Consider the following 19,212-nt stretch of genomic DNA (forward strand, 5'->3'; position numbering starts at 1 on the left):
TGCCAGGACCTCCAGGTGTGTATCTCATCCCCTTAGTGACCCCAGCAGAGAGAGAAAGTGCAGGCAGACATCCCGGCCACAGCCAAGCAGGTGGCCCACCGTGCCCAAGGCGGAGAGAGTGGGGTCAGCCCAGGTGGGCTATGCGGGTTCTGGGCCCGTGGATTAGAGGTTGGGAGAGCCTGACATTAGCCCGCCTCCCTGTGGTCATCGCATGGAAAAGGGCCCTGCTTGTGGGGAAGAAAGGGCCAAGCTGGCCCTGGTGGGGAGGGCATGCTGGGGAGCAAGGGGTTAACAAGGGGCCGAGACTGTGCGGTGGAGGTGGAGGGGCGGCGGGAGCTGCAGCCTCTGCCAGGGTCTGTGGTGTGAACCTCCCGCCACGGCCAGTTTCAAGCCCCAGCGGGATGTCAACCAGCCCCCGGGAGTCCTGATCGGCTCCCGACAGCCCTCGCTGCTTACAGGGAGGTCGCTCCTGGCTGAAGAGCGGGCATGAGCCCCGCGGGGTCTCCAGAGAAGCTGCCCCAGGTGTCTCAGACGCGGTGTTGACCCACAGCATTTTAGCACATGCTGCTTCTTGCCAACATTTAAATACTGAGAAATTTCACGTGGGATTTGAAATTTCTAGTTCTCTTGAAAATTTTGGAACCTCTGACAACATTGGGGCCACAGCTGGCCAGAGATGAGATTTGTGAAGCCCTGGCAACAGTGAGGACCATATAAACATCAAATGAAATGAAGTCACCTCCCCTCTCCCACTGGCAGACACTCCCTGTGTAATCTCTTGCCTGCAGGGGCCGCCACAGAGTGTACAGGAAAACAGGACTCCCCTCGTGTGTTCTGATGTTCATTGTTATCACCGTTTATATGTGAAGCTTGTTTTAAAGTCTTGTTATGAGTTCCCTGAGCGCTGAAAACCACAGGAGTTTGTCCTCTCAGTTCTGGAGGCCAGAAATCTGAGACCTGGGCGTCGCAGGGCCGGTTCCTCCCGGGGGATCTGAGGGCAGATCTACCGCTGCTTCTCCAGCTCCTGGAGTGGCGGCCCCGGCCCTGTGGACCACGCACTCCGGTCTCTGCTCTGGCCTCGCCTGGCCTCCCTCCCGTGGGCCCCCATCCCCCCTTTCTCTCCTCCCTTAGGGAGCCAGCCGCTGGCTGTAGGGCCCGCCCTAACCCAGGATGATTCATCTCAAGATCCTCACCTTAATTCCACCTGCAAAGACCCCGTCTCCAAACGAGGTCGCATTCACAGGCCCCGGGGTTGGCACATGGACGTGTGTCTGGGGGGCTGACGTTCAGCCCACGACAGTCGGAGGCCGCTGTGCCCTACCTGCCCCACCTGTTCTCCCGCCGGTGACTGCTCACAGCTTCAGCCAGGGCCCCGGAAGGCAGCGCAGAGACTTCAGAGGAGAAGTCAGGTCGGCCCTGCCCGCTCCCGGTGCAGGCTCGGGGTCACCCATATCCCCAGGAGCACGACAGGTCCCCCTCCTCCCCTTCCTCTTGGACCCCAGTGTGCACCTCTTCCAGGGAGAAACCCGAAGCCACAAAGCCTGAAGTTCCTGCCACCAAGCCCCAGCCCTGCCTGCGCCTGCCTTTGCTCCTTTCTCCACGGGGGAAGCTCTCTCCCCGCCACCCCGGGGAGCCTCTTCCTGGCTGCGGAAGCCCCTCCATCCCATGGCATCTCCGCCCTCGCTTCGCTCTCCTGCGCATCCAACCCGCCTGCTGGAAGCTTCCCAGCCACGCTGCATGAGCCGCACTCCGTCCCCCGACCGCCCACCGCAGGGCAGAAAGCCTGACCTTCTCTAATGAAGCGTGAGATGCCCCCCGTGATTGGAACTCGCCCCTCTCGTCGGGGACACGGTCAAACTGTGCCTTGGGCTGCGCGCTTCTGGCCTCCCTGCCTCGTCCTGAACGCCCCTTCCCTCTTGCCGAGCTCAGCCACTCCAGCCTGCTCCCGGTTCCAGAAGGTTCCCCGACCCCGCGCGGAGCCCGTCCTCACCAGGTTCCCGCGGGATGACCCCTCCCTTCTTCACCCGTCAGGGCCTCCTGCTCGGCGGCTTCCTCCAAGGAGCGGGGCGCCCCCGGCTGCTCAGATGCCCTTTGCTCGCGCAGCCGCGGGCCCTGCCCGGGGCAACAGCGCCTGTGCGCCGTGCGAGTGAGGCTGGGGCCCGAGCTGCCGAGGGTGTGGGTCTGTGTCTGGCTCAGAGAAGGGGCCGCGCCGGGGCCTCCACGGCTCCCCGGGCAGGGCCAGGGCCTCTGCATTCAGACGGGCCCGTGTGGGGTCACAGCCACCACGGGGCGGACGTCGGACTGCGGGACGGCAGCACCGGGGGTGCGCGGTGGGGGGGCGCTTGTGCGTGTGGGCCCCTGAGCGGCGCCGGCAGCCTGACTGCGCGAGGTCAGGATCCCAGAGGCAAGAGCGGCGCGCCTGCACCCCGGTCGCCGGGGAGACCCGAGCTCGCTTTCCGTCCCTGCCGCCCAGGCGTGGCGCCCGTCCTCCGTGCCCAGAAGAACCAAAGTCCGCGCAGACGTCAGGCTTTCACGCCGAGACGACGCGCTGTGGCCTCCTGGCCTCTGACCCTGGCCTCCCTTTCTGCAAAGCAGCCTTGGTGACTTGTGCAAACCAGTACTTCCCCTCTCCACCCGGCCGCATGCCACCCACTCCCGCCAAGTCAGTCAGGCCCTGTCGCCGTGGGGGGCACACACGGGCACGCGCACGCATGCAGTCTGACCCACCTGCAAGTCACCTCCACGTACACACACTGCACACACACTCACGTGCACACCTGGCGAAAAGCGTTCCCCACCCCATCCTGAAACAGCACTCAAATCTCCTTGCACACCTGTCTTTGTTCACATCTCTCTTTTGGAAGCACACATGACTAGACGTGGTTTTGCGGTCGAAGGCGGGCTGTGACTGTGGGGACTTGGGTGGGTCGGGCTAGGTCACCCCCAGAAAGCGCCCATTTACTCTCCCTACAGCGGGAGAGGCAGTCCCCGCCCCACTCCCTCCCCGTGACCTCATGCTGTTCTTTCAGCCCCAGCTGGTCTAGCGGTTACAGTGATATTTATGGATGTTTTAACCTGGATTTCTTTGGTCACCAGAGAAGTTGATTGTTTCCCCATAAATGTACTGGCCATTTGTCTGTCTTCCTTTGTGAACTCCCTTTCTGGGATGGGTGCAGGCCTTCCTGCAGGACGCGGGGCAGCGCTGGCTTGAGGACGCCGTCAGCCTGGCTGAGACTTTCCGGCTGCACCTCAGACTGGGCTCCTCGGCCCTGAAGCTCCTTCCTCCTGCCGTCCCGCAGGCGCCAGACCTGCTCGGTCTGAAGACGTCCCTGCCCACTCTGGTTTCCTCCCTCTCACCCTCTGCAGGCATTTCTTCCAGTAGATTTCCTGTACCTCTCGTCTGGTCTTGGCGCTGAACTGACACAGTCGTGTACTGGCTTCAGGCATAGATTGATCCAGAGGCTCAATCGCTGCCTCAGGGTCTTAGCTCTTCCCATCCCAAGGCTGTAGTTTCCCCAGGGGTTGGCTGCACTGTCCTTTGGGTTATTTCCCTGCAGCGGCACTGGCTGCACCAGGGTCACAGCTCACAGCCCCCAAATCCGTCTTTCCTGGTCACTCAAGCGGAAGTCTTGGGTCACCTCTGACCAGATTCAACAGCTTGGTCACCGTCCATTTGCGAGCCGATCGCGGTCACCAGCACAACGCAGCGTCTGATCCGCCCGCCTGGTGCCTGCCTGCCACGGGCTGAGTGCAGGGTGGGAGGGGAGCCATGCAAGCCCCTGGACTGTGGCTGAATGAGGGGTGGCGCCCCAAACAGACATTATTTCCAGAAGAAGGGGTGATGGGTGGGCGGCAAGAAAACAGGTCCACCACAGGGCCGGTCACTCTCCAGGCCTCAGCCCCACCCCTCCCCCTGCGAGGCTGCCGACTGAGCAGTCAGGGGGCCCCTCAGGTAGCTTCTGTTCCTACGTGGAGCTTAAAAAGAAGACCATGTTGGGACTTCCCTGGTGGTCCAGGGGCTAAGACTCCAAATAAATAAATAAATATTTAAAAAAAGAAGGCCATGTTAAGAACACGTGTGGCATGGGTGTGTGTGTACAAAGGAATATGGTCCCGCCTTAAAAAAAGGAAATCCTGCCATTTACAACAACATGGATGGACCTAAGTGAGATAATCCAGACACAGAGAGACAAACACTGTATGATCTCACTTACATGTGGAATCTGTAAAAAGCTGAAATCATAGAAGCAAAAAGAGTAGGATGCTGGTTTCCAGGGGCTGGTGGGGGGGTGGGGAATGGGGAGATGCTGGTCAAAGGGCACAAAGTTCCAGTTGCAAGTGGGATCTCACGTACAGTGTGGAGACTATATTTAACAATCCTGCACTGTGTACTTGAAATTTGCTGAGAGGAAATGTTAATTATTCTCACCGCACACACAGAATGGTACCTAAGTGGGGTGATGGATGTGCGATTAGCTTAATTGTGGTGATCGGTTCACAACGTATACGCGTATCAAATCATCACATTGTACACCTTAAGTATCTACAATTTTATTTGTCAATTATACCCCAGTAAAGCTGTGAAAAAACCCCGATCTTATTGTGCCATTGTTCTGTGTCTACATACCTCCTCCAACTCCGCCCCGACGCTGATATCTTTCCAGGTCAGGTGGAGCCACAGAGCGTGTCCCCGGGACAGGGGGGGGCCTTCTCCTCGCTCCCGAGCCACCGTGTGTCCCCAAGCTTCCTCTGTGGTCAGGCCCCGCCGTCAGCCCGCGGAAGTCCAGGCTGGACGCTCCCAGCCTCTCAGGGCCGTGTGTGGCACGGGGCCACCTTCGCTCACCCACCCGCGCCCCGTGCCGCTCTGGGAGCCTCGGCCCACGAAGGTCTGACTCCGGCCGGCCGTGGCGACTGCGTGGGTAGCACACCGCAGCCATCGGCGGCCCACAGCTCCGCGCCGGGGCCGCTCCCCACAGGCCGTAGCCTCCCTCTGCTCGGACAGGACCTCGCGAAGGCCGGGCAGTGACTCCACCGGGAGCCGTGGGTCCCTGGAAACTGTGAATGCTGTATTTTCAAGTCAGCCTGGGTTATTAGAACCTTTCAAGGGACCCAATAAGGGCGGGCTGGCCAGCTTACAGGTCTACTCCAGGCCTGAGAGTCGATGGAAATGAAAACCGTTTAGACAAAGATTTTCTCCTCTGGCAGAAGGAAGAGTGTCCAGGAATGGCCTTTTCCAGCTGAAGTGTTCTCTGTGAGCTCTGAGCTAATTCTACCTATAGCAGAAAGGGAAATCAAAGATCTCCCTCTGGAGAGGATGGTAGTTTCATGTTCCTAATGCAAAGATGTCTGTTTCTCTTTGATAACGCGCTGACCCAGGTCACGGCACTTCCCGGCATGACAGCAGCAGAAACCCTGGACAAAGCCCCTTCGTCGTGGTCTTCCCGGGCCTCAGGAACTGGCTGAGCCCCCTTATCCCGTCCTGGCAGCACACTGGGCGTCTCAAAACGTGTCCTCCAGGTAAGGGGGAGGTGGCAGCCCTGGGCCTGCGTGACTGAGGCCTCGCACTCTGGACGTCTTGAGATCCAAGTTCGCTTCCAACGAGGCAGAGCCTGCTGGCGGGGTGTGGACCTGGCACACGACTGCCCTCGTGCCAATCCTGGCTGTGCGGCTTCCCTGCTGTGTGGCCTGGCTGGTCACTTCACGTCTCTGAGCTTCAGTTTCCTTGTTTGCAAATCGGTAGTGATAACACCATTACCAGCCAGCAGTGTCTGGGGATTCCTGGGAAGGGACAGTTGAGCTCAAGCACAGGGGCACAGGGCAGGGTGTTGAGGAAACAGCGCAGGTTTCCATTTTATCGACCAGTGGTGAGGGGTGATGGGGAGCCGTAAGAGATGATGTTGGGAACATAGCGCAGAGCGAGTGTGCGGAGGCCTGAGGCTTGCCGGGCGGACTTTATCCTGGAGGCACTAGGGAGCCGTGGAAGCATGTGAGGAAGTGTGGCACCCCTGCTGGAGCTGTGCTTTGGAAGGAATCCTCATGCCGCCATTGATGACGGACGGCAAGAGGGATGGGGGTCACGGGGAACAACTTTTTTTTTTTTTTTAATTTATTTATTTTTGGCTGTGTTGTGTCTTCATTGCTGCGTGCGGGCTTTCTCTAGTTGCAGTGAGCAGGGGCTACTCTTCGTTGTGGTGTGCGGGCTTCTCTTGCTGCAGAGCACGGGCTCTAGGTGCGCGGGCTTCAGTAGTTGCAGCACGTGGGCTCAGCAGTTGTGGCTCGTGGGCTCTAGAGCGCAAGCTCAGTAGTTGTGGCGCACTGGCTTAGTTGCTCCGCGGCATGTGGGATCTTCCCGGACCAGGGCTCGAACCCGTGTCCCCTGCGTTGGCAGGCGGATTCTTTTTTTTTTTTTTAATTAATTAATTAATTTATTATTTATGGCTGTGTTGGGTCTTCGTTTCTGTGCAAGGGCTTTCTCTAGTTGCGGCAAGCCGGGGCCACTCTTCATCGCGGTGCGCGGGCCTCTCACTGTCACGGCCTCTCTTGTTGCGGAGCACAGGCTCCAGAGGCGCAGGCTCGTAATTGTGGCTCACAGGCCTAGTTGCTCCGCGGCATGTGGGATCTTCCCAGACCGGGGCTCGAACCCATGTCCCCTGCGTTGGCAGGCGGATTCTTAACCACTGCACCACTAGGGAAGCCCCCGGGACCAACTTGAAGAGGTGATGAAGACTTGCACTGTGTGGTCTGATCGGGAAGGAAAGAGAGGTGTGGTGTGGAATGAGGATGACGAAGTGCGGCCCACCGACCCACAAGGTGGGCAGAGACCGGGAGGGGACCAGTCGCCGGGACGGACCCGGGGAGTCGGCGTCTCCATCTCGCTGAGGTCTCTGCCATTCTTGTATCCGCAGGCTTTTCTCCTCAGCTCCCCAATATGGGAAGAAGATGCTGACTTGGGACGGTCGGACAGAAATGGAAGCGGGTGTGGATGCAGTCGGGTAGAGTGAGTTGAAGAAAGGTCTAAGGGCCCTGAGGGGCGCCACACTTCAAGGCCGAGCAGGGAAGACCAGTCCCCCCAGGAGACCCAGAAGGCGAGGCCAGAGGCGCAGGAGGGAATCCAAGGAAGGGTGGTGCCACCCAAGCTGGAGAACAGTTTCCAAGAAAGGCGAGCTACCTGGTGTCAGGGCCGCCGAGAGAGGGGCTGGCCAGGCGGAGAGGCTCCAACCAGCCCACAAAGCCCGACTGGGCATGTCCCCAACTCTACGTTCAGTGGTGTCACATTGCCAGCTTGAAACCAGCCATGATGGGAGTATTTACACCATGGAAATTGGCAAACCCTACACAACTGCTCTCTCCCCCCTGTAGAGCTGATTGTTAAACACGTACCAGCACAGCGTGGGAGGGGCGTGAGGGAGGAGCCGCCAGCAGGTCCCTGAGTCTGGCAAGTACCTTCACGAGAGCCCTCCTGGTGGAAAGGCAGGGGTGCCACTGAAGGGGGAACCAAGGATGGGAATCCAAGCAGGAAGTGAAGGCAGCCGCACCAAGAAGCTTAGCCACAGAGGGCAGGAGAGAGGGACAGGCGTTCAGGAGGCCCTGGTGGTCCATCTGCCCCACGGGGGCCAGACTCCAGGGCAGCACGGACCACAGAAGGCGCCCCGTCAGAGAGAAGCAGGTGTGGGCTGAGCCACGCCCAGGCAAGGTGGGCTCAGGTAGGATGGGGGTGGTGCCGTGTGGGGCTGGCAGAGCCTGCGGCGGCATTCCCACCTGGGCGTGGGTGCCCCTCCTCAACCCGCAGGGCGCTCAGCTGATGACAAGGTCATGGGAAGCTCCCTCCCTGCCTCGTTTGCTGCAAGGGCACCAAGCTGCCTGCAGCCTCTGGCCTTGGAGCAGCCTGGGTGCCCTGGGCCAAGTGACAGCCCTGGATGCACACAGCCCCAAGCAGAGGCCATGGGTGCCCAGGGCAGATCCAGGTTATAAGTGTTGCTTTGGCAACAGTCTGCTAGTGACGGTCACTAAAAGCTCCTTGCTCAGAACACAGGACAGGGAAGACACATCACCCTTGTTCTCCAGCTAGGATGGTAGACATTTATGGGGGTTAATGAGTCAAGGGACCATGGAAGTTGTGCTTGCGGTGGATGATTGAGTGGTTCAGCCGGCCCCAAACCGTGGAGCAGCTCATGAGGTATATTAACTAGGAAGGCAGGGCCGAAAGCCTGGCTAATAGCAGCTCAAGCCATAGCAGTTCATTTGTTTCACATAACAAGATTCCACAGACCAGCAGCCCAGGCCTGGAGAGCTGCTCAGTGGTGCTGTCAGGGACCGTCCTCCTTCATTTTTCTGTTTTGTCATCCTTAACGGGTGTTGACCTTCATCCATATGCTTGTAGCTTCATGGTTACCAAATGGCTACTGTTCCTCCAGGCATTACGTTTGAGTTCCAGAGAGGACAAATGGAAGGGGGAAAGGGAAAATTGGCCAGATCAGTAGAATCAGTGCCTCTTAATCAAGGAAGAAAACCTTTCCTACAAGCTCTACCCTGAAGACGCCTGCCTACACTCTAGGCCACAACAGGCTAATATGACCACCTGTCTTAGCCCATTTGAGCTGCTATAACAAGATACCTCAGACTGAGTAGCTTATAAACAACAGATACTTATTTCTCACAGTTCTGGAGACTGGAAGTCCAAGATCATGGCACCAGCATGGTCAGGTGAGGGTCCTCTCCAAGGCTACAGACTGTCGACTTCTGGTTGTGTCCTTACATGGTGGAAGGGGCGAGGGAGCTCTCTGGGGCCTCTTTAATAAGGGCACTAACCCCACCCATGAGGGCTCCACCTCATGACCTCATCACCTCCCGAAGGCCCCACCTTCTACTAATACCATCACCTTTGGGGGTTAGGATTTCAACATATGAAATTTGGGGGGGACACAAACGTTCAGACCATAGCACCTTCCATAGACCTATCATGGGTTGGTTTCAACTAATCAAGATTTACTTCTTGGTCTGAAATAGGCGTTTGTGGCCCAGAGGCATTTGTTGTTGCTCTTGCATCAGGGAAGGAAGGGAGGTTGGGTAAGCAACTGATAGCATCTGCCCCGCTGGGACTCCAGCCCAGGGTTTATGACATTAGACTCACCTGCTCAAGTGGTGTAGTTGTTAAAACCTAACTGCAGGGCTTCCCTGGTGGCGCAGTGGTTGAGAATCTGCCTGCCAATGCAGGGGACACGGGTTCGAGCCCTGGTCTGGGAAGATCCCACATACCGCGGAGCAGCTAGGCCCGTGAGCCACAACTACTGAGCCTGCACGTCTGGAGCCTGTGCCCCACAACAAGAGAGGCCGCGACAGTGAAAGGCCCGCGCACCGCGATGAAGAGTGGCCCACGCTTGCCGCAACTAGAGAAAGCCCTCGCACAGAAACGAAGACCCAACACAGCAATCAATCAATCAATCAATCAATAAAAAAATACCTAACTGCAATCAAGAATAATGCCCATACACACGAGACCCCTGGTCCCACCGGGGATTGGTCCTCCATGCAACTAGCCTTGAGCCATGTCCTTCCAACAGCTGGGAGGTGAGAGCAAGAGACGTTTCATCAGACTGGTTAGGGAAGCGGTCCCCAGGTAGAGTGATTCCAAAACATGTCCACAAAGAGATGTTGTCTGTGTCCCTCCGCTCAGTCTGGGTGGCGGAAGCAACACTGTGTGACTTCTGAGGCTGGGTCACAAGAGGCAGTGTGGCTGGCCCTCTAGGCAGGCTTGGTCCCGGAACGGGCAGTCACGTTATGAGGGAGCCCTGGCCACGTGGAGGGGCCCGTGTGCACGGAGGGGCCAGCATGTGTGTTCCGGTAGCGCAGCCCAGGGCCCAGCCAACCACTGGCCACAACGACAGACACGAGCGAATGAACCTTCAGATGACCCCATTCCACTCCTTAATGCCAACTGGGGCCCCAGACGTCATGGAGCAGAGATGAGCCTGACCTGTGAGCCCTGCCTTGGTTGCAGACGCACCTGCTGAATGACTGAATGCTGTTGATTTAAGCTGCTGTTTGGCGGTGCTTTGAATACCCTGGTGGATTAATGATGCAGCAGCCCAGGCACCTGTGATGAAGGGACAAGTTAGCATTATGGGCGAGTAGGAAACAGGAGAGATTAATCTTCAATATGGCAAAGGGAAGAATATATTTTAGATAGCTTACTGGCAGCAGAGGCAGCTGAGCGTAGAGTTTAAAAGCTGGAGCCAGATGGCCTGGGTTGCTTCCCAGCTCCATCTCCGATACCTGTGTGACTTTAGGCAGTTATTAAACCTCTCTGTGCCTCTATTTCCTCATCTACAAAATGGGCATAATGGCGCTTCCCTTTGAGGGTTGCTATGAGGGTTAAGTGAATGCATTTTGTAAAGTGCTTGGACCAGTGTCTGGCATGTGGTAAACGCTCTTTAAGTGTCTGGTAAATAAATTAAGAGTCAGACACGGAAGGCCTCCTAGATGCGGTTTTGTTCTACCTGAGACCAGTGAGGAACAGACATTCGAACCTGCTGACAATTACTGTCGGGAAATAGACGACGCCATTGTGCCGGAGCAATTGTGAAGCTGGGTTGGCTTCAGAACCCAAGGGCCAGAGGTGATTCAGGTAGTGACGTCGCTCGCAAATTCTGTCACCATTTTAGAATGTCTTGGGGAGAAATGACAGCAGGAGACGACACCCAGCGCCTTCCATTGTGATGAACACTCCCTTCCACCCCGCCTCCCACCGAATTCTCTTTCTCCTCCACCCTCCCCGTCCTTCCCCTCTTTCTCTCCCTGTCCATCTCTCTCTCTCACAACCCCCTGCTCCCCCCTCCCCACCCCTTACACGCACCTTCTGGTCACCCGGGCGCTACTTTCCTCTCTTGGCTCAGTGGAAGGTGCCCTTTGTGCCCGGAGAAAGCAGGTGGTGGCCTGGCCTGCAGATCTCAAATCTCCCTCCTCTCCACCCACTGTGGGCCTGCATCACCTGCCCGAGGACTGATGTACCCATCTGTGGGGGTAATGGGCTGCGGCCCACCAGCCGTCACGGGGGGCATCCAAGAGGGGCCCGTGTTTAATGAACGGGCTCCGCCAACATCTCTGTTGCCTCTTTAAAGCTGCTTAGAGTCAGGTCTGGTGGCCTAAGTCAGACGCAGGGGAAGACAAGACTGGAGTTGGGATCCTGGGGTGTCATTAGCTCCCCACTTTGTCTCTGGTCATGAACTGGAGCTGTTGGAGCGTTCCTGCCGCTCCGCGTTTGGGGGCCAATCACTCAGCGAGAGCTTGGCCCGCACAACCTCTGCCCTCGCCTCGGGCCCCTGCCAGCTGAGAATCCCCATGGGGAGGAGTCCCATCATTCAGAAGCTCAAGTTTCAATTCTCAGAGGACATTGGCTCAGGAGCAGATGCCTGAGATCCAACCTCGTCAATGAATCTTGTCTAAACCAAAATTCACCGCACGTTTGTTTTTTGTTTTTTTTCTTTTGCTTTAGTCTTCCATGAAATGGTTGCATTAAATTTTAATTTGACAACAATCACGTGTTGCTACCCCGGGGAGCCTGGTATTTGGGAGTGTGGGGGGCGTTTGGAATAAAATCCTAATTATCTGGAAGGTTGCTGTGCGGATCCTGAGTGTTATTCACCCAAATATCTCCAGATCGCCCTCTTCCAAGTGCACAGCAGAATTTCACTTCTACCCCAGCTGTTGGTGCAGGGTGGTCCACATGACGCTTTCTGGACGATACGTTTTGAGTGGAAATAGCAGGTGTCACTTCTAGGCTGGGAGTTTAAGGACCAGCGTGAGGCCCTCCTAAGCTCTCCTCTCCTCTCCCCTCGGCACAGCCGGAGGCAACGCTCAAGGTAGCTGCTCTCCGCAGACAGGGTCCCGAGGTGAGTGGTCAGCAGAGCTCCGCTGTTGGCCCCCGTGGATATGCACCTTGTTCGAGAAATAGCCCTGCTTTGTTTGAGCTGCTGAGATCTGGCCGTTTGTTTCTGCAGCATCACCCAGGCTCTCCTGACTGATACGTTTAGATACTAAAACACGGCATGCTGTATACTCAGGCTGAATTCTGAACAGGAAATGCCCTCCTCTCCATGAGCTAGGAGAGAATCATCTAGTGAATCTTGAGTTTCAGTTTGTGGTCCACAAAAGGGCAAGGCCCAACTCAGAGTGAATTCTGTTCAGACAAGAGTGTTGTCTCAAGGCAAACCTCGGGACGGAGGCTGACTTCAAGGACATCAGAGGACCTAGCACGTCCCTTGCCAGGGCCACGTTGTGTTTCCATGGTTCCGCCTTCCCGTGGCCTGCATCAGCAGAGACGCCTGCCCTCCTCAAGGTTGTGACCACAAGACTCCCTTAGTCCCGTGGGTGCCTTCCCACTTGGTATCCGCGATTCCAGTGAGGGTTTTCCCAGGCTGGCAAATCAGCACTCTGGACTGCAGGTTCCCTTGCGGCTTCTGAAGGGCTGGCATCTGAGGAAGCCCCTGGGAAGCCCGAGCTTTGTCAGAGGCAAGACGGTGGTGGTGGAAGGGGGTGGTGCTTCTCCTTCCATGGTCCTGCGTTAGATCCACGTTACTGCAGCACATCTCACAACTCACTGCTGAGCACTCAGTATATTTAAAAAATCAAATGAATACCAGTTCGCTGGACTGATGCATTTCCCTCCCTGCAAAGTACCCCCAAATTTTCCCCAGTCAATGTGCTTGTATTTCAAATGAAATGTAGCCAAATATTAATGCATATTGGGGATGTATCATTTCCTGCTAAACCTTAGAATGCAGCACAATGTATTTACATGAACAAAATAATGTTTCCTTCTGCAAAACCACTTTAACATCATGTTCAATAGACATATAATGAAAAGTGCTTGATTTTTTTTTCCTTGAGTGACAGTGGCTAATAAATTTGATTCTGGAGCCAAACTGTCTGGGCTTGAAGCCCAGATCCATGCTTTGCCCTTGATGTGACCTTGAACAAGGCACTCGCCCTCTCACTGCCTCAGTTTCCTCATAGTTTAATTAGATCATGCCAGTTGCTGTTGGTCTTAATCGGTTAATGGCCATAGAGGCCACAAAGGACCTAGAACAGGGTCTGGCACAATCTTACCAACTGTGTAAATGTTAGCCGTTTGTATTTTTATTCCAAAAGCCATCCTTGTAAAATGGGGAAACATCTTACAAATTGGCATTTTGTAAACAGAAAAATACCGTATTTCTTAAGGAGGGACAGGGGAATGGCTATTTATCAAGAACAGACCAGTGTTTATCAAACTTGCCGCATTGTGAGACTCTCCCAGAATGATGATGAAAAACAGAATCCCAGCTTCCTCTCAGAACAAGTGATTTATCTGGTGAACACCCTGTAGACAGCTGGCCTCAAGTCCCAGTGGCTGGGTCCTTCCTGGTGATGGTCTTCTGCATTTCTTGGACAAACGTCCTGAGAAAGAAAAGAAAGTTTTGATGAGGGAGAGGAGCGAGGGGTCTTTTGGATCTCAAGAGAATCTACCAAGAGGCATAAAACCTCCATGCTGGATAGGCTAGTATGTCTGATGTTTAGAAACGTATGCTTGCAAAAGGAGCATTGGACTAAGAGCCAGAAGACCCTGAAGTTCCCCTATACACGCATGCATGGATACACACACATCTACACATGAACACACACATAGACACATGCCCATGGACACACACATAAATGCACACATGGACAAATACACACATGTACACATATGTACACACATAAATGCGCTTTTGGACACACAAATGCACATACCTGGACACACATATGAACACACACACTCAAATGCACACACAGAGGAACTTCCTTGGCGGTCCAGTGGTTAAGAATTTGCACTTCCACTGCAGGGGACACAGGTTCGATCCCCGATCAGGGAAGTTCCACATGCCACGTGATGTGGCCAAAAAACAAAATGCACTCACAGAGACACACATGCATACACACATGTGCACACACGCACACATGCCAAGAGCTCCCTGAAGCCCAAGGGTCAGTATCTTATTCATCTCTGTATAGTGAGGGACCAGCACAAAGCCAGCTCTTTTTTTTTTTTTTAATTATTATTAATTTATTTATTTTTGGCTGCGTTGGGTTTTCGTTGCTGTGCGCAGGCTTTCTCTAGTTGCAGCGAGCGGGGGCTACTCTTCGTTGCGGTGCGTGGGCTTCTCATTGCGTGGCTTCTCTTGTTGTGGAGCACGGGCTCTAGGCACGTGGGCTTCAGTAGTTGTGGCGCATGGGCTCAGTAGTTGTGGCTCACGGGCTTAGTTGCTCCATGGCGTGTGGGATCCTCCCAGACCAGGGCTCGAACCCGTGTCCCCTGCATTGGCAGGCGGATTCTTAACCACTGCGCCACCAGGGAAGCCCCACAAAGCCAGCTCTTAATGCATGTTCCCACATTTATTCTCTCAACAGATATTTACTGAGCACCAACTAAGCTTCAGGCACTGGCGAGACAGCGTGAAGTAGACAGAACCCCCTGCCTTCTGGGCGCTCAGGTTCCAACGGAGCCCGGCTGTCTCATTTATAAAACGCGGGCTTGGGGCTAGATTGGAGATGGGAGTGGAGAGGCGGTGAGCCGGGTTTGCTCTCCCCGGAGGTCTGAGGACCCCGACCTGGAGCACCCGACGCGCAGGAGTCTGCGCCTTTCCCCCCTCCTGGTGGGTTTCGCAGTTCCGCCTGGAGGTGCCCGTAGGTACCACCGACTCTCAAGCGCGGTCCACCCGTCCTTGGACTCAGCTCTCCCCAGCCTTCAGCCCCAGAGAGGGCCAAGGGGAGGGAGGCCGGGAGTAGATTCAGTTTGGCCTAGGGAAGGGGAAGACGAACCACCGAGGTGGCTTTGACCCTACTGTCCCCCCTTCTGCTCATAAAGACGCCCCCACCTCCCCCTGCTCATCCGCGCGGACTACACCGCCTTGCCCAGGCGCTCCCCAGGACCCCGCCTCGGCCGGTCAAGTCTGGGGAGGGGGCGTGGAGAGAGACTGCGCGCGCGCTCCGCCCCCCCGCCCCCGCCCGGATGCCCTTGGTCGGGGTCCCCTGAGCGCGAGGCCCCGCCCCACCCTGCTCTGGCGCCAGGAGCGCGCGCCGGACCTTGCGCCCCGCAGGGGAGGGGAGGGGAGGGTGGTCCCGGAGGGGGCGTCCCGGGAGGGCGGGCCTGCGGGGGAGGGTGCGGGCCCCGCTTGCATGCTGATGAGCTGGGCGGCCGCGTCACTCCGCACCGGCGCCGTGGCGGCGGGGCGGGCAGGAGCTGCACGCCAGCCGAGCGCCTGCCGGCCCGCGCCTCCGTCGTTTCTCCGGGCCCCGAGGCCCGCCCCGCCGCCCCCGAGACTGGGACGCGCCCCTCTGCGGAGGATGCCGGGTGCCCCCCGCATCCGCGGCCCCGGGCAGCCCCTGCGCGCGGGGAGCCCGGGAGGCGGAGGGGCGTGCTGAGCGGGCGCGGGTGGTGCTGAAGGGACAGCTCCCGGGGACGGGCGGCAGAGCGCGCAGCCGGTCCGCAGCCCCCCGCCCGCGGCACGCTGGGCTGGCTCATGGTCCCCGAAGCAGCGGGCCAGACGGAGGCTCCTGTGGCCGCCGGGCCCACGGGGATGCCCCGCGGGTGAGGCAGCCCCCAGCTTCCAGCCGCGTTCATGGCGGTGGCCAGGAAGATCAAAACTTTGCTGACGGTCAACATCCTGGTGTTCGTCGGCATCATCCTCTTCTCGGTGTACTGCCGCCTGCAGGACCGCTCAGAGGGGCTGGTGCAGATCGTGCGCGGCGCCGACCGCCGGGTGCGTAGCCGGCACGCCAAGGTGGGCGCGCTGGCGGAGCGCGAAGCCATCCTGCAACGCCTCGACCACCTGGAGGAGGTGGTCTACACCCAGCTGAACGGTGAGCCGAGCCAGCGCCCCGCTCGGGACAAAGGGGCTGGGCAGGGGGGAAGTGTCCCCGTGCTTGGGACACTGCACTGTGCCCGAGCGCTAGAACCTCCGAGGACCCCAGGGGCCCGATGGCCAACCAGGGCTGGGATCGAACTCCTGTTACTTGGGAGGGAATTAGGTAGGAGGCCGATAGCAATGAAGGCTCCGTGTAACAGAGGGCACTGGCCTGCATGGCCACTCGCGCATTCACTCGCCCAGTGGACCCTTGAGTACCGCCGCCCCCCCCCCCCAGCACACATGAGGGAAACCGCCTTGTTCCCCGAGGGGATGTGAGAGAACTTCTAGGGGTTGTAGGACCTGCGTTAAGAGCAGGCGTGCCCAGGACAAGAGCTGAGATGCTCTGGGAGATGTGGCGCATCGGGGCTTAGCCCGGACCCGCTCCCCTCCCTCGGGGAAGAAGTGCAGAGAGGTGGGGTGGTGACACTGCCCGTCAGGGGTGTCCTTTAAATGTCGGTGGAGGAAGGTACCCCCGGCCCCTGGGCCCGATCAGCCCCCTGTCCTGGGGATGCTTGGGGCTCACTCCACAGAGTCGTGGGCCGCGTCTGAGGCCGTGAGCCTGTGACTCGTGGATGAAGAGACTCCAGGGCCTCTAGCAGGGGCTTGGCAGGTGTTAATTACCTAGATGGACCCTGGAGTCCTTGGAAGCTTCTACAGGAAGCCCAGCTCCTGGAGGTGGGCCCCTTGTTTCATCCCAAGCCGGTGTGGGTCACCCTGAGAGTCAGAGTGGGAGTCAAGGAGGGTCAGGGCCAACGTGCAGCCGGGGGTGAGGGGGTGGGGGGAGGAGTGCTTTTCCACTTGGGGACGCAGCGGAGCGCCGGCTGCTCCTTCGGTTCACTCGGTGCCGAGGCACAAGGAGGAAGGAGGAAAGTTTGCGCTTACCTCATTCGTGGGCTCCCCTCTGTCCTGTGCTATTCTGGTTTCTGCATCAGCAGACCCAGCAACGCCCCTCAGGCAGCGTCAGTAACAGGCTCCGGCAGGAGCTGGGAGCCAGCTTGCACAGGCAGGGCCTGCTCTGCATGTCGCCACCCGATGTGAGGGTCATCTCAGGATTTTCTTCTGGAGGCCCAGCCGGCCTCGGAGCAGCGGCTCTGAACCTGAGGCTTGGTGACGCCCGGGCGCAGGAGGTGTCCGCAGCCTTGCCCACCTGCTCAGGGAAGGCGGAGCGTCCTCTGACTTCCCAAGCACCTTCTCACCACCCCCGAACTCCTGGTTTTTCTCTGGAGGTACTTTTGGTGGGCTCCGTGGCTTTTCTGATCTCTCCTGCTCAGCTGAAGCCACGAGGGGAGAAAAGTTTGGTTCAACTGCCACTTGACCATTCCAGCAGTGATTCATCTCCGGGAAGGCGGCGCGCCCCAGTAATAGCACACAGCTTTATTGAAGTGTATTTGCCAGGGTGTTATGGTCTGTTTTATGGGGAAAACAGAGGGTTATATAAAAACACTGGCAGCGCGTCGGGTTGTGTCACATCATGACGGCCAGCTCAGCACCGAGAGCCGTTCTCCCCACCCTTCAGGGTGAGAAGGGACCAGGATTCTTGGAGGCAGAAAAAGCCAAGACCTTCGACCGACTTTCCCGACACTGATGGGAGATGATGAAGGGTTTTGGGAAAGTGGAGGGTTATCCCCAGGCCCACCCCAGCCTCTCCCTCTCCCGTCTCCTGGCTTCTCCCTCCTTCCTCTCCCCCCACCCCCCGGCTTTCCTCTTCCGGCTCCTCCTCCCACCCCTTTCTCCTTTCTTTACCCACCCCTTCCTCCAACTGTTCTACCTCTCTGTCCCCTCCCCCCAGCTCCACTCTCTTTGATGAGTCCATCTTGCATCCCTCTCTTAGGCCATGTGCCTAGCATAGCATCTTACCCAGGGGTCCTTCAGTATTTGTTCCTGGAAATGACAAGAGAGCCCCAGTCTGACCCTCATCCCAGGTCGGTCCCTAAGGATAGGACAGTGCAGGGGTGGGGTTGACCTTTGTTCACAAGAAGCTGTGTGAAAGCAGTGCTCACGCCTTCAAACTGGCACCGATTCCTGTGTTAAAGGATGTTGAAGAACAGCAAAGAGAATGCTTCCTGGAAGAGGCGAGCCGCTGCCCTTTGCACTAGTGTCTGTTGTGTTTTAGATCCAAGAAATATGAAATGGATTCCTGGAGCTTCTACTCGATACTAATTCAGCTGAGTTTAGAAAGGAGAGGGAGAAACCCAAACAAAATTGATTTATTGCTTATATTTCCTTTGCCTTGACTGCTTTCTAGAAATACCTCTCCTGGCTTGAAGGAGCTGGTGGGAAGGAAAGGCTGTCCCCGGGAGCAGGGCCCAGAGGCCGGGTATTCTCCCCAACTCTCCCCACACCCTTTCTTTAGCTGGTCCAGTGACCTTTACTCGAGATGTCTTGTTGACCTCAGCAAAGACTTATTAAGTGGTGTGTGTAGATTCAAATTCACAGGACCCGGGGGAAAATATTCTTTAAGGAAATGCAGTGTAGTCACATCCTGTATGTACACGAGAGTTTCCTTCTAAATTCAGTGCTCAAGGCAAGAAAAAATGTTTATAGACAAAAATCATCCTTCTGAATATCTTAAATTGCACATAAAATACAGCATCCCTGGTTCCGTTGCCTGCAACTGGCACAGTGAGTCTTTTGAAAGTGGGATTGGAGAACCTCTAAGCTCAGTGAGAAGGGAAAGAGAGTCCCATTTAGTTGATCGTATGCTCAAGCCCCTCTGCCTTCTTATGACCCCTTAGGAGCAGAGGCTGAATTCAAGCTGGGGATGGGATGGGAGGGTTTCCATTTGGGTTGGTTGGTTGGTTTTTAAAATTCAGACACATGTGCGTTAATTCCCTCTAACCAGACCCACCCCAGCCCAAGTGCTTTACAGTCAGAGGTCAAAGCCATTACAGTCAGAAGTCAAAGCCATGGGCCCATTGTACAGATGGAAAAGCTGAGGGCCAATGAGACAGCAAGACTTGCCCCAGGTTGTTTAGAAAGTTAGTGGTGGCAGCTGCTAAAAGCATACTTGCTTCAGAATGATCTACATTTCTGCACTTATCAAAAGTTCAAGTTAAAATAACAGAAGGTCCGATTGTGGTCTATCAGGCAATGGCCTTGGACATCTCAGGTGCAGGCCCTCTCCCACCAGCCCTGCCAATGCCACTTCCCCTCCATTGGGAAGAGGTACTTGCTGCCCCTGCTCTCTCTCAAACTAGAGACATTCACATAAGACTGGTGCTGTTTTACCATATTTGTGCACAACACCTGTTCTGCTATTCATCTGAGGGTGGGAATTTTTGTCTGTTTT

General features: G+C 56.7%; 1 protein-coding gene across 1 annotated transcript in view; it reads left to right on the forward strand.

Annotated features, from left to right (window-relative positions):
* The first annotated feature begins 15,250 nt into the window (after positions 1 to 15,250).
* Positions 15,251 to 19,212, forward strand: part of GALNT9 (polypeptide N-acetylgalactosaminyltransferase 9) — a 94,490-nt gene continuing 90,528 nt past the window's right edge. Inside the window, exon 1 of the mRNA XM_036823794.1 lies at positions 15,251 to 15,876. Within this exon, the coding sequence (XP_036679689.1) occupies positions 15,636 to 15,876 (241 nt within the window). The 5' untranslated portion in view covers positions 15,251 to 15,635. The remainder of the gene's footprint in view (positions 15,877 to 19,212) is intronic.

Source organism: Balaenoptera musculus, chromosome 14 (assembly GCF_009873245.2).
Source record: "Balaenoptera musculus isolate JJ_BM4_2016_0621 chromosome 14, mBalMus1.pri.v3, whole genome shotgun sequence".
Lineage (NCBI taxonomy): Eukaryota > Metazoa > Chordata > Mammalia > Artiodactyla > Balaenopteridae > Balaenoptera > Balaenoptera musculus.